This window comes from Anabrus simplex, chromosome 1 (assembly GCF_040414725.1).
Source record: "Anabrus simplex isolate iqAnaSimp1 chromosome 1, ASM4041472v1, whole genome shotgun sequence".
Lineage (NCBI taxonomy): Eukaryota > Metazoa > Arthropoda > Insecta > Orthoptera > Tettigoniidae > Anabrus > Anabrus simplex.
The window spans coordinates 1,365,082,714-1,365,097,634 of NC_090265.1; the positions used below are offsets into that span (position 1 = coordinate 1,365,082,714).

Here is a 14,921-nt window from a genome sequence, read left to right on the forward strand (position 1 = left end):
ACCATTTTTCGCTACCTTCTCCTGTCCACTCCAGTATAATTTATAACCTCCACGAAGTGTCTTACTTCCAATCCCTTTCCATTTGGTCTCACTTAATCCCAATATTGATATTTTTCTTCTATCCATCATATCTAGGAGTTCTTCTAACTTTCCAGTTAATGATAGAATGTTCATAGTTCCAATTCGGTATTTGGGTCTCTTTTTTATTTGGGGTTTCCTTTCAGAACATTGTATATCATCAGCCTTACGGTCATCATACTTTACAATTGTCTGAGAGGACGTGTCAGTCCAGTCTATAATATTCTTTCCGAGGCTCTTTTTCTTATTGAAAGCAACTGTACTCAATACTCTCCTGCTGACTTACTAGGCCTAACGCATAAGAGGATTTTCTTTCAGGGTTTACTCCCTTAGCCTTTGAGGATGCCTTCCTCATCCTACAAGGCAGTAGGTACACCCCAGAAGGATGGGTTGCCTCTTCCGCCATCTCCGCCGTACCGAAGTCCATCTTCTCCGCCGTAGATGCCGTTGAGGTCTTCACCCTTAACCCAGGGCAAGGGCCCTCCATATTTATGACCCCTGGAGAGAGGGTGTCCCAGTATTTTAAAACCCCCAGGAATTGGGCTACCTGTTGGTCCGCGGGTTGTATTGGTTATTTCAACCAGCCCTACATACTGTAGGGGCCCCCTATCCGCCACCTGGGGACGCGCTCTGTAGGGGTCAGGTTCCCCTGGTTACTTATTGGAAGTTAACCCCACCCACAAGGAGTAAGGTTATTTGCAGAGAATAATAATAATAATAATAATAATAATAATAATAATAATAATAATAATAATAATAATAATAATAATAATAATAATCATCATCATCATCATCATCATCATCATCTATAGCCTCAGTTACCTGGTGCAGACCTTTGGACTTGGCACCATTTAGCCAACCATCCTTGACAACTGTAATTTTAGTGAAATAATCATTGACCTAGATTCAGTTTTCGAACTATATTCGTAATACAGAAAAATGTGTTCTGGCAGTTCTTAGAGGGAGGTCCATTTATTGCCTGACCGGGTGTGGTGAAGGGAATAGGGAAGGGAATGGTTGCTATGGAAACGTGGGTGGACCCACTGTTGCTGCCACGGAGATAATCCTGCTGACCGGCTCGTGTTTCTTGAAGCTGCCAAAGCTCTTACTTTTGAATTACGTACAACAAAACACAGCAGTCTGAACGAACGAACAAGTGAGCCGGAAGTGAAAGGAAGGAGAAAGGAATGTAGGAATGGGGCAACACTGTGTAATGGCACATTCAATTCTCCTCCCTCCAGCTCTATCTGTTAAAATGCTTCTTTTAATATTACGGGTATAACGTTCAATGCACTCTGGAAGTTATAACACAACATTTTTAGGAGGAAAGATATACCTTCTCTTCAAGTCAGACTGACAGGCACTGTATTTTTGGTGATCACATCCCTCATCCTAGCAATTAAGTGAGCAGTGTACAGTAGGGCCACCTCTTTTCAACACAAGAAATCTGGTGACATTCACCTGATAGTTGTCTCTCACAATTTGGATGACAATTCACTTCAATGCCACACAGCAATAACACTCCCCACTTGGTGCCTGTCAAATGCACACTACAAGTCAACACAGTGCCACAGGAATGCTCCCATATCCTATTTGCATATGCCCGATCTCCTGCGAGTGTCTGTCTGGATTACGTTACCACTACTTTACTTACTGCCCTCGTAATAAAACCTTCACACAGAATATTCACCTCACTCTAAACAGGAATTAAACATTTAACATCCACTTTATTACCAAGGAATTATTATCATTGTAAAATTAACATTAATCTCTTTTAGATACATTATTTTTAAATCCCATATGTGCTCATTTTTGGCTTATTTTTTGCAGTTTACGATTAACATGACTGTCGACTTCTACTATGTGCCATTAAGTCCCCCCTGCAGATCAGTAATGCTCTGTGCCAAAGCTATTGGAGTTGATCTTAATCTCAAGCTGACTAATCTCAAGGCTGGTGATCATCTTAAACCAGAATTTATTAAGGTAAGTGTATACCTCAATGAAATGGTTAATCTTGACATTAAATTCTTCTGATTAATAATAAGCCTCACAAGGGGGCATTATAGGAAGAGTACTAAGCGTGCATATACATTTGTTAAAGTGATAGGAGGTGCAACCCTAATTTTCTAGTAAACGCATAATTCAAAATATTTTTTAAAAATTATTTTTAAAATAATCTATTATCTGGTACCTATTATTATTAATATTCTTTTCAGATAAATCCTCAGCATTGTGTGCCGACAATGGTGGACAATGGATTTGCTCTATGGGAGAGGTGAGCTCTGCTTATACATGATATAAGGTTGTTTGTTTGAAAAATAGAGGAAGTGCTCAACATTATGATCCCTACATTCTCAACAAGGCATACATAAACGTGCAAGATTTTTAAGTCCCTGTATTTCAGATTCCATGTAAAACAATTGATCCAGTTGCATAAAATGACAAGTTACAGGCACTTTAACATGACAGCTTAGGCTTTCTCGACTGGTATCATGATAATAAGGGAAGTTTCCCAGGCTTGTAGGCTGTGGTCCAATTGGGCATAAAGCTCCCTATCTTTCACTGTACACTATGCCTGGCATTTTTAAGGATCTGCATTGGAGTTGTGCTCTGCTTAATCCCAGAATTTTGCTATGCCAAGGGAGTCACACTAGTGAGTCTGCCATGATAGCAAGCAACTGTTGATTGGATGTTCTCTCCTCTATCTCTGCCCTATTGCTGGTTCTTCTGAATTTATGGCTGTGGCCTATAGTAAGTACTCCCTTTATATTTGTCACCCTTTGTTTTGTACACTGGGGCTACTATTGCAACTCTCCATTCATTTGGTATCACTTGTTCATGCAAATAGTAATCAAATAAGTAATTCAGGCATGGCACTATATCTCAACCCATTGCCTTTAATATATCCCCAGAAATCTTAACAATCCCAGCTGCTTTCCTAGCTTTCAACTTTTGTATCTTTTATTAAGTGTCTTTATTTTCATAGGTAAATTTTAGTAATTTGCCAGTATTAGTCACCTCATCTATGTATTCATCTACATTAACATACTGCTGACTGAATACCTCTGCCTTCTGTAAATCCTCATGATTTATTGTTGCATTTGTGACATATGCACTCTTGCACCCTGGATGAGCAACAATATGTGACGTGCTGGGTCACCTTAATTTTAATATAAATAAATACTCGCTCATTTCCCTCTCCATAAACAATTCCCCTTGGGTGCTAGCTTTCAAACTTATGGCTTGAAGACGATAGCTGATAAATAATAATAATAATAATAATAATAATAATAATAATAATTACTGAGACTTTAAATACTCCCAGAGGTGGGGTGACAGGGCACTAACCATTAAGTACACACTAACTAGGAAACTAAGGATTATTAATAAGAATTTATGAAAGTACCAAGTACAATAACTATTTATTAGGATCATAAACATGACGACGTATTTGCGAAAACTGAACTTACGGAGACAAAAGAAAAATTGAATGAATAAAATTTAATAAAATGAACTGTTATGCGGAGACTTGCAGTAATTTATGCCATTAGGTCACCATTTGTAGATTCTGTTATATGGACACATTTGATATAGGAGCTGTTTGATGGTCCTCTCGTCTGCCGTTGTTGTCACTTGTAGTAAGTACCAGTCCTATTTCTGATTTGTGCATTGCCCACTAATTGGACAATGACTTTCCTGACCTTAACACTTCTTATAATACTCATTACATAATGTGGTAATGAGCCCTAATTTCAATATCATAACCATACGGCATTACGTTCATAGAAAAAATACACTTGTTTTCTTCTGTATTACAGAAATATAGTGAACCATTCCCATCCATCAAATTTGAATATGCCAGGCTAGGTTCGGTGAGCTACGTGGTATGTTCGAAAAAGGGCGGCAAAACTAAAGACTAACTTCCTCGCAGTAAATACCAAATGTATATGTGATGGGAAACAGTTGCATTTGTTGTGAATAAGAGGCAAAACAGGGGTAAAATGGATTTATTCACTTAAGCACATGATTAAAATTCATACTATCCAAAATCAAATGATAACATACAATATAACGCAAACTGTCATTCAAATAGCACTATGTGCCGAGCACATCAGAAATAATTACAAGTTAACATAAGAAAGAAGATTCGCCAGTCCAGATGCCGATCAAATAAAAGAAACAAATTATAAAAACATAATTAAATCTTGGCCGGATCTACATCGTTAATTAGAACAACACCACCAAATGAATATGCCGATATCCCCGAGAGGAATTGCGATTGTGATCGTCCACAAGCTATGCTTCGACAAAAGAAAAGTCACGCCAGTTTCAATCCGAATATACACCCATTTACATACACAAATTAGTTCATCACAATAAGGTGAAATCCAGGGGTCCTCAGCTTATATACTACACAGCTTCTACTGAAAGACCCTATCTGTCGCAAATCGATCAGCATGAAGCCAAATACCCACAAAAAAATTAGCACCGGACTAAATTAAGATGCAAATAATTACACAATGTTGACACTGCACAAGGACAAGGAACACGACAATACATCCCGATACATGGCACATAAATGAACTTAAAATCCTGGAAAAAAAAGGCATAATCACAAGATAAATAAAATATATACACACACAGGCAAAGCACTTCTTCATAATCAGATCACAAGATGCACGGCCCAGTCTAGGCCGGGTTGAATGGTCGCCTTCCTGGGGTAATTGGTGACTTTCACTTTCCCTGGACTTCCGTACAACTGTAATGTCAAGAATGCTATCTCGCAGTGGACTGACAGGCAAGCGAGGCAGGCCATTCACAGGTGGGGTTTCTGGGTGCTTATCTACATTCACGTCGGTCCAAGCTGGTCGAGCTCACACAGCCAAGGAGGGTTTCTCTTTGTTAATAACTGCTGCCTCGCTGCGTAAAAACTAATAATCTCTCCCGTTCATAAAATATTCTGTAATAACAGAAACATCTCATCGTCATATCTCAACATATTGGCCGCACAAATCTCTCTTGAAGAAGACGTCACACATGGCCTTCCATCCTAGCAGCTTGGGAGTTTGATTCCCGACTCTATCTTGGAATCTCCAGGCATATTCAAGCCCATCCTTTTTCAAAGCAGCTCTTACTTGTAATCTCCCTTCCTTGCCATCTTCACGGGCATTTAATTCCACTATTAACACCCTATTATATATCAGGCGATAACTGCCTTCCTTAACACTCGCATTGTGTTCCTCCCCGATCTCCTGTCACCCCTGCTCATTAAAAGATCGTAACTTCACAACAACGTCTGGGCACTCCTCTGGCAGAGAGAATATACCTGAAAACGTGCATTTACATATAAATAAAAGAAGCCGACACTGTTCTTTGATAATAATTATACCACAATAATAAGGCGGCCTCACCTCGTTAATTAAGAACTACCTTCCTGCATTACAGTTAATACATGCATATTCGAATACTCTGAAAATAAAAACACATACACACATATGCCTAGCTACTCCTATTCACAACCCTTTACCCATAATTAAACTAACGTATTAAACAAAGAAGTAAATAAGGACACTAGCATGCATTTGCCCTGGATCTCCAACTACATAATTGAAAATATCATAGCTCAGCTCTAGCAAGCTGACATTTAACATTAATTTAAACTCAAACTGGATGAAACTAAGCTGTCTCCTTTTGCCTCAGACTTACTTCATACCCACATAACTTTGTTGCCGTCAGCTCTCACACCATCTGCATAACTGCAGCGTCAGTTGACTTACTCAGCCATGATACAACATTGGATGGTGTTACAACACAGATGAACAACACATGTAGACTCCATTTTAGTCCTTGCAGGAAACCACTCCTAAAATGAATAAAAATATGATAATTCTACACTTGCTCAATTGTATGCATGCACCCTACCTAAGCAGATATTGCTTAGCACAAATAAAGAGATAAGAAATAAATCTTTGTTCACAATAAATGTACAATGGAATATGTCCCAGATCAGTTTGTATACAAGAGCAATTATCGAGAAGCATGCACACGATTCCACCGTGATCGCGATTCGACCCGATAAATGATGGCGTGTAGCACAATTAATTCAGTTCACGTGATTCTTACCAGTATCCATGGCTACCGTCCTTTTGTCTACCAAGTTCTCACATACGCGGTACCTACCGCACTCGGCATAATACTGAAGCATCACACGTGTAGAGGAAACTACCACACGTACGGACTTATAACTCCCGTATTTCGCAGATGCAATTCACACCAGGTAGGTGCATATTAATATAGTTTGAACAACGCTTCACTTTTCATAACATTACTATCACAGTTATATAGAAATAGCATCACTGTAGTACTTAAATAACAGAAAAGGAATATGGCAATCATGACTGACGTGTAGACTGCCTTTTGAACAATGAATAACTGACGACTGACCGTGCTTCCCCTAGCCACTGCTGGTTTTATAGATTCACCGGTGTCATTCAAGAGGAGGTTCCCAGTCGACTATGGCTCGAGGTCTCAACCGCTTTCTCCAAACAAAGCACACTATCGTTGGAACATAGCCACTTAATATTTAGGTTGAAGTTAGCCGAAATATGAACAGATATGGCTCTCTAAATTCAACTGCTACTCATTATACACATCAAAACCGTGGAGCAAAGGTTATTTATCAGAATTCTCCCATATTAAACTAGTAAGTCAGCACTGCGATGAAGTTGGCAATCCGGAGAAATTGTCTTGGGACTCACCATGACCGTAGGCCGCGCCTTCACAGCTTGCGATTGGCTTACTTCAAACTTGCCGCACGTTAGGCGATGCCGTGAGACTCCCCGCAGGCTCATTCAAACTTTCAAATAACAGGCCAATTCAAACCTAGCTACCGGCTGTCCTCCATCAGCGCGCGCACGCGGTCCAGAATAAAGCCATTGCCTAACCGCCTCGCAAACAAAGTCTTTCAAATGTAATGATACCACAGTGTCGCGCAATATCCAAATAAACGTACCTGGGACAATATGATATGTCTCAGTAGACTAACAAAATACAGAACAAAAATATCTCCTGTTCTAAACAAGTCAACCGGTAACTCGTTAACTTTATCTCTCATCACTGAGATAACCAGTTCTCAGTGAGAGTACAGTAAGTTTGAGCAGTGCTCTACTCAGATGCAAAGTGAACTTGTAAACGAAATGGAGAACCACCTCTTGTTATCTGCCCTGTCTTCTCTTGTATAATAAGAACGATGAGAAGGACCTTCTTCCTCTATCATCATGACCAACAGATGCCAAGTCGTTCAGCTGGTAAGATGTTAAGATGTTCTCGTATTAAGACCTTCCAACGTCAAGACGCTCTCGATGTTAAGATATTAAGAAGCATAAGACCTTCAGCAGTTAAGATGCTCTCGAGCTCTTGTCGTTGATGTATATATGCTCCAAAATCTCCGTCCATCTCTCATATCACATGGACCAGTAACATCTGAGGTTCTATCCCTTCTTCTTTCCATCGCTGTATATCCATCATCTTATTTCGTAATGTTTATTCACATAGCTTGAAATTTTGCAGGCTTTCATAAGCGTCATGTAGCAAAGTTTGAAAATTAGGAGTTAACAAGTTATAACTCTCTCTTCAGAATATAGAGGGCACTAAGCAATTTTGCAAATGGACTGTGTCGCGATTGACCTATCTAAGGCATTTGATAGGGTACCGTAGATGGGAGACTACTGGCAAAAATGAGTGCAATTGGCCTGACTGAATGGGTGGCTATGTTTCTAGAAAATAGAACTCACAGAATTAGAGTAGGTGAAGCTTTATCTGTCCCTGTAATAATTAAGAGGAGAATTCCTCAAGGCAGTATTATTGGACCTTTATATCTTCTTATATATATATCAATGATATGTGTAAAGAAGTGGAATCAGAGATAAGGTGTTTTGTAGATGATGTTATTCTGTACAGAGTAATAAAAATGTTACAAGATTGTAACTTACTTACTTACTGGTCGGCGCTACAGTCCTTGTAGGTCCTTGGCCTCCTTTATCACCTGCCTCCATTCATCTCGGTCCTCAGCTTTTCTTCTCCAACGTTTAACTCCTATCCTTTTTCCTTCTCTTTAGCCGTTTTTCTCGCCGGTTCATCACCAAGTTTTCCAGTCCTGCTTTATTCATTCTTAAGGTATCCGTAACAGTTGTTTTTTTACGAGGTAGGGGAGTTAACCCTACGCTCAACCCCCAACCTGGAGGACCAGGGTATCACTCTTAGTCTGGATCATCACCTTAGACCTGTCCAGCTTGGGTGGCCCTACCAGGAGCAGATGCTCCTGCCGGCATAGCTCTAAGGATCATTTGACCACACAAGCCTCCAATAAACACCCGGCAAAATATATTTTGCCTTCGTCACGGTGGTGATACCTTCGGGAGATACAAGATTGTAAGCAAGTGCAAAATAACCTCAATAATGTTGTGAGAATGACAGTAGGCAATGGTATTATGATAAACGAGGTTAAAAGTCAGGTTATGAGTTTTGCAATAAGGAAGAGTCCTCTCAGTTTTAATTACTGCGTTGATGGGGTGAAAGTTCCTTTTGGGGATCATTGTAAGTACCTAGGTATTAATATAAGGAAAGATCTTCATTGGGATAATCACATAAAAATTATTGTAAATTAAGGGTACAGATCTCTGCACATGGTTATGAGGATATTTAGGGGTTGTAGTAAGGGTGTAAAGGAGAGGGCATATAATTTTTTGGTTAGACCCCAACTAGAGTATGGTTCCAGTGTATGGGACCCTCACCAGGATTACTTGATTCAAGAACTGGAAAAAATCCAAAGAAAAGTAGCTCGATTTGTTCTGGGTGACTTCTGACAAAAGAGTAGCGTAACAGAAATGTTGCAAAGTTTGGGCTGGAAAGACTTGGGAGAAAGGAGATGAGCTGCTTGACTAAGCGGTATGTTACATGTTACAAATCTCATGACAAGTCCGTACTGAAATGTACATTAATTCAACAATGATATGAAAGTTAATTGAGATCCACCTATTTAATACACATTGGGTTCTTAAAAATTAAGATTTACATCTTGTCAATCTAATTTAATGGGACATGTTTCACCCATTGTATGGACATCATCAGCCATAATCTGATGCCTAAAACATAAAGATCAGGATCCTGACTACTCTAGTCAAAGTGTTACATAAAGAAATATATGTGTTCTAAAAATGCAGAAAAATGCAGAAAAATGCAGTTCCCAAAATACAATTTACACAATTAAAACATGTTTTAAAATATGTACAAAAAATTAGTAATGCTGGTGCAATCTTACATTGAAATCCTTAAAACATTTTTAAAATAGCCAAACTGTCCTCATTCAGATAAACGATAAGAAAGTCTATGGCTAAAATTATGGCCTTGAAGTACTAAATAAAAATGAATGGAATCTGGTTAAAGGCAACCCAAATTTGAAGTCGTAGAATGGTAACCATGAACCTTAAGTGGCTTAATCATTTAAAAAAGACATTAAATATTTTTGTAGAAAGTTTATAGTAGGCCTATTATCATAAAGTATACAGCTGTGTGATTGATGGAGTTCTTGTTTTTAGACCTGTATTTGTGAGGTGAGTCCACAGTCTACTTTTTTGTTGAAAAAATTATAATAGGTTCATGGCTGAGTGTTGCCGTGTGTGTCTTTACTAGCTGATACAATTGTTTCTTCGTTGTGCTCCTAGTCAAATGGGAACGCTCATGCTTGATGTTGGCTATAGCTTGAATGTTGAGAACGACTATTGGTGGATATGTGGTGAAGAATCTGTAATGAGAGGAGGGTAAAAAGACTTTACTTTTAAAGATTTAAAGAAAAGATGGTTCTGTTTGGTAGGAAATGTTGTGTGTACATTTACTTACCCTCTCGATTTCTGTGGTGTGTACTACAATAATCCAGGTATTTACCAGATAACAAATCCCTTAAAAAGCAAAATATCGACATTGCCTTTAGTACAACAAACACTAATCGCAACCTGTTTCTCAATCACAACACACTCAATTCAAACAGTAGCATATATTCAAGTTCAGGCACATACAGATTCAAATGCACCCAATGTGACATTTCATATATTGGGCAAACAGGCCGGAGTTACTTTACAAGTTGTCAAGAGCACTATAATGCCAGTAAACACAAGTTCTCAGCCATGAGTTCTCACATGAAGGATACAGGATATTGTTTTGCAACTATCAAACAGGACCTTACAATTATCAAAAGAGTGGGCAAAGGGAAATTAATGAATGAATTAGAAAGCATTTATATTTATTTGGATCAATACTATAACAAAAACCTTAATCCAAATGACTGTTGAAATAAAAAATCCCTTATACGAGATTTTGCCCAACTTGTTACAATTGCTAAATTTAAATCAAAATAAAATTCTTAAAAATCTTAAAATAACATCCACAGAAGCTCCCACCATTCTGTTAAAGGTAACTCCCTCTGTATCTGCTCCTATTAACATCCCACAGCCAACAGCACGTAAGCTTAATGCTCCGCCCATCTCCTCTCCTATACCACATCCCCCTCCCTCAATTCTGCACAGATACAATACAAGAAATGCAAGTGTCACTCGTTCTGACACTGGAAAGGCAACTAGTTCACACCACAAAAAACGAGAGGGCAAGTAAATGTACACACAACGTTTCCTGCAAAATATAACCGTCTTTTCTTTAAACCTTTAAATTTTAAGTCTTCAAAAATCAAAATCTCTTTATTTGCAAATGAGGTGTCTACCTCGGTGGCAAATGGTACACTAAAATACATTATTGTCAAGCACTAAATTTTAAATTAACAAGAGACGAAGAAAAGTTTCCTAGAATACAATATTATAGAATTTACGCTAATAATTTGTTCTATTAAACACACACATCATCCTTAATAAATTTATAATGTTTACAAAATTCTACTTATAATATCTTACAAACATAGTCAACTCATATACAGTATGTGAAATTACTTCTAATAGTAATATACAACTGGTATAAGATTAAAATTAACATTGAATTTATTTACATATTTATATTTTACCCATTTTGGAACTTAAGTAGCATAACGATCTGCTGCGTCTTAACCAGAGCCCCTTTTGCCACCACTTTTCAGAGTTCCTGAAGGGCCTTCACAGCTACCGTAGTGGTCCCAGGGCCCTCGAAGTCCCCACTGTACTTCACCCCTACAAGCAGTCCCCTACTTGGGCTGTCCAAACTCCATAGACCAGGTGATGGAATTAATTTAATCACACACATTTTTTATTTACAATATCCTGCACTGGTCGAATGCCCTCTAACATTTCATTTATTTTCTCTGTTGTTGTTTATTCTCTTCTTGAATATCTGTACAGATTTTCGAAAAGGATCAAACACTACCCCTGGTAAACTGTTCCACTCCTTCACGCCCTTCCCAATGAATGAAAATTTACCCCAATCGCTTCTGCTAAAATTCCTTCTAATTTTGTACTTGTGGTCAGTTCTACCAATATAATTATTTTCCAACTGAAGCCTCTCACGGATATCTCTCCATGCTTCTTCTCCTGTATAGGCTTTATATAATCCTATAAGTTTAGTTTTCTCCCTCCTCTTACTTAAAGTTTCCTAACCAAGTTCCTTTAACATTTCTGATACACTACTCTTTCTCCTGAAATCCCCTGTTACAAACCTTGCTGCTTTCCTCTGCACACCATCTAGTTCTTTTAATAGGTATTCTTGGTGAAGATCCCAAACACCGTTTCCATATTCCAATAATGGACGAACCATACCTAAGTAACTTTTTTCTTTTAATTCTTTGTTGCATCCTTTAAGTAGCCTCATTATGACATGTAACGATCTGTATGCTTTCCCAACAATGTCATCAACATGACCCTTCCAGTGCAAATTACTTTCAAATCTCACACCTAAGTATTTGCACTTGCCATCTTTAGGGATAACTACCTCATCCAAAGTATATTCAAATTCAGTTTTAAAGCTCCTGTTTGTAAATGTTGTAACAGTTGATTTGCCTCCATTAATCTTCATATTATTTTCTTCAATCCATTCCTGGATACTCTCAAGGTCCCTTTGTAATTCTGAGCAATCCTCAATGTTATTTATTTCCCTATAAACAATTATGTCATCTGCATAAATCTTATTTTCGATGTTATATTGTTCCCTAAATCATTTGTGTATATTAAGAAAAGTAACAGACCGATTATACTACCCTGTGCAATTCCCTTCCAAACTTTCTCTTCCTGTGATATATTATTTCCTACTTTGACTTTCTGAACCCTTGAATTTAGAAATGTTCTTATCCAACGTATAACCCTTACGTCCAATCCTATTCCCTCCAATTTCTTTAATAATATTCCATGTTCCACTCTATCAAACGCTTTGGAAAGATCTATGGCTATGCAATCTAACTGGCCTCCTGAATCCAACTGATCTGATATGCCCTGCTGAAATCCCACCAGTTGTGCCTCGCAAGAAAATTTCTTTCTAAATCCATACTGGCTCCTCATGAACTAATTTTTATCATCACATATCCCTCTAATGTACTTTGCTATTAAACTCTCCAGTATTTTACAAACTATACTGGTCAGGCTGATTGGTCTGTAGTTCGGTGGTTTCTTTTTATCACCCTTTCCTTTATAAATTGGTATTATTATAGATTCCTTCCATTCCTTACGTATTACACTATTATTTATGACATAGTCAAAGAGAAATTTTAAATAAGGCACTATATACCACCCCATTGTCTTTAATACCTCCCCAGTAATTTGATCACTTCCTGCTGCTTTTCCTTGCTGAGGCAGTTGGATTTCTCTGAAAATATCTTCATTTGTGAATGAGAAGCTTCTTGTTTCCCTATGTCTCTCTCCCTCTCTATCTACTGTTATGGTTTCCAAGTCCTGACAATCTTCTACTAAATCTCTGAATTCCCTACTAAAGAGGTTTGCTTTCTCAGTATCTGTTAAACAATGTTCACCCCCTTCTCCCACCATTGTAGGAATTTGGTTTCCTTTTCCTTTTTGATTCCTAATATATGAATACAGCTTTTTCCATTTCCCTTTGTGGTCATTGCCCTCTTGAAGAATGCCATTCATATAATTCTCTTTTGCTTCCTTTTTCACTCTATTCAGTTCCCTCATTAGCTGTTTTCTACTTTCTCTACTCTCCCTACCCTCTTTGATTTTCCTGTTTACTATTCTACATTTTCTTTTTAATTTTCTAATTCCCTTGTATAATAAACAGGGTCTGAGGTCATTTTACCCCTGTTAACAGGTACAAATCTCTTCTCTCCTTCCCAAATGATTCCTTTAAATTTAGCCCAAAGTGTATCCCCATTACTCCCTTCACTTATCCAACAACTGAATTGTGATTTAAGGTAAGTCCCAAATTCATCAACTTTAGTTTTTCTGTACAATTTCTTGTCTTGTGTGACCCTCTTATTAAGCCTTTTTGGTACCAGTCCTACATCCATTATTACAGCCTTATGGTCACCTATTCCTTCAATTACCTCAGTTTTATCAACAATTTCCCATGGTTTAACCAAGAATACATCTAGTAAGTTATTGAGACGAGTCGGTTCTTGTACTACTTGTGTAAATCCTCCCTCCCAAATTAACTTATTTGCCAGTTTCTGTTCATGGGCTTCACTTGCAGCTCCATTCCATTCAACTTCAGGCAAGTTTTATGAGTATAATCTATTATTTTCTCAAATATTTCCATGTCTCTTTCCTCTCTTCCAGGCCTGTATGTTCCTATAATTCCCACCTGCTTCATATTATCACAAACTAATTTTATCCCTAATATTTCATCCCTTTCATCGGTAAACCATTCATGTGAACAGTAAGTTTCCTTCACCAGAATAAACACGCCCCCTCCCTTTTTATCTCCTCGATCTCTACGATAGACTATGTACCCTTCTGGAAATACTTCTCTATTACCCACCCCTTCTTTCAACCGCGATTCCACTCCTATCACCACATCAGTCTTATAAGATTCCATCAATATACCGAATTTTAATTGTTTATTTACTACACTCTGACAGTTTACCAAGAGCAATCTCAGACCTCCTTCCTCCCTAAAACTTGACTGTTGCAATTGGGTAACGTTTGACTCATGAGTTGAGAACGTCCCTGGAACCCAGATCCTTGTACATAGATCTTGATTTAAGGGTCTGGGTTTTCTGGCAAGTTTCCCTGTATGTGCCAGTTTAGTGGTATGGGTTTTCTTAAGTACAGATTAGTTTGCAAATCTCTGTTGATAATTGTAGCAATTTGTCTACAGAGATTTGCTTTTCCATTACCATTCAGATGTAACCCATGCCTAATGGACATTTGCCTGCCAAGACCTAAAGTATCTACTACATAGACATTTCTAAAACTCTTACATAATCTCTTGATTTTTATATTTACATCATGTACAGCTTTGTTCACACACGAGTCCTCTAAAAGGTCATACCTAGGTGGCACATTAACTACAATTACTTTTGAGTCAAGTAGTTTGGAAATCTTACCTCTGAGAGTCGTAATTAGTTCCTCACCTTCATTTGCAGCAATGTCATTTGTACCACTCACAATCACCACATAATTGTCCTTCTCTAACACAGGATCACAACTTGAAAGGACGTCTTCAGTTTTGGCACCTGGTTTTATTAGTCCTAAAACCTCAGTTTCTGGATTCTGCAGCTCATCCTTGATGCCTTCTGCCATACCCCGCCCTTGACTGTCTGTGTAGAGATGAATCTTTGGCGATCTTGACTTTCGGTTGGTTTTCTTCTTCTGTAGGTTACCTCCACTGGATTTAAAATTATTTGGAAAACTTGGTGTATCTTC

The 14,921-nt window shown here is 38.1% G+C and overlaps 1 protein-coding gene across 1 annotated transcript in view; it reads left to right on the forward strand.

Annotated features, from left to right (window-relative positions):
* LOC136858350 (glutathione S-transferase 1-1-like) overlaps positions 1 to 14,921 on the forward strand; it is an 89,050-nt gene that overhangs the window by 40,794 nt on the left and 33,335 nt on the right. The window contains exons 2-3 of the mRNA XM_067137824.2: positions 1,909 to 2,061; positions 2,295 to 2,353. Coding sequence (XP_066993925.2) covers positions 1,921 to 2,061; positions 2,295 to 2,353 — 200 coding nt within the window. The 5' untranslated portion in view covers positions 1,909 to 1,920. The remainder of the gene's footprint in view (positions 1 to 1,908; positions 2,062 to 2,294; positions 2,354 to 14,921) is intronic.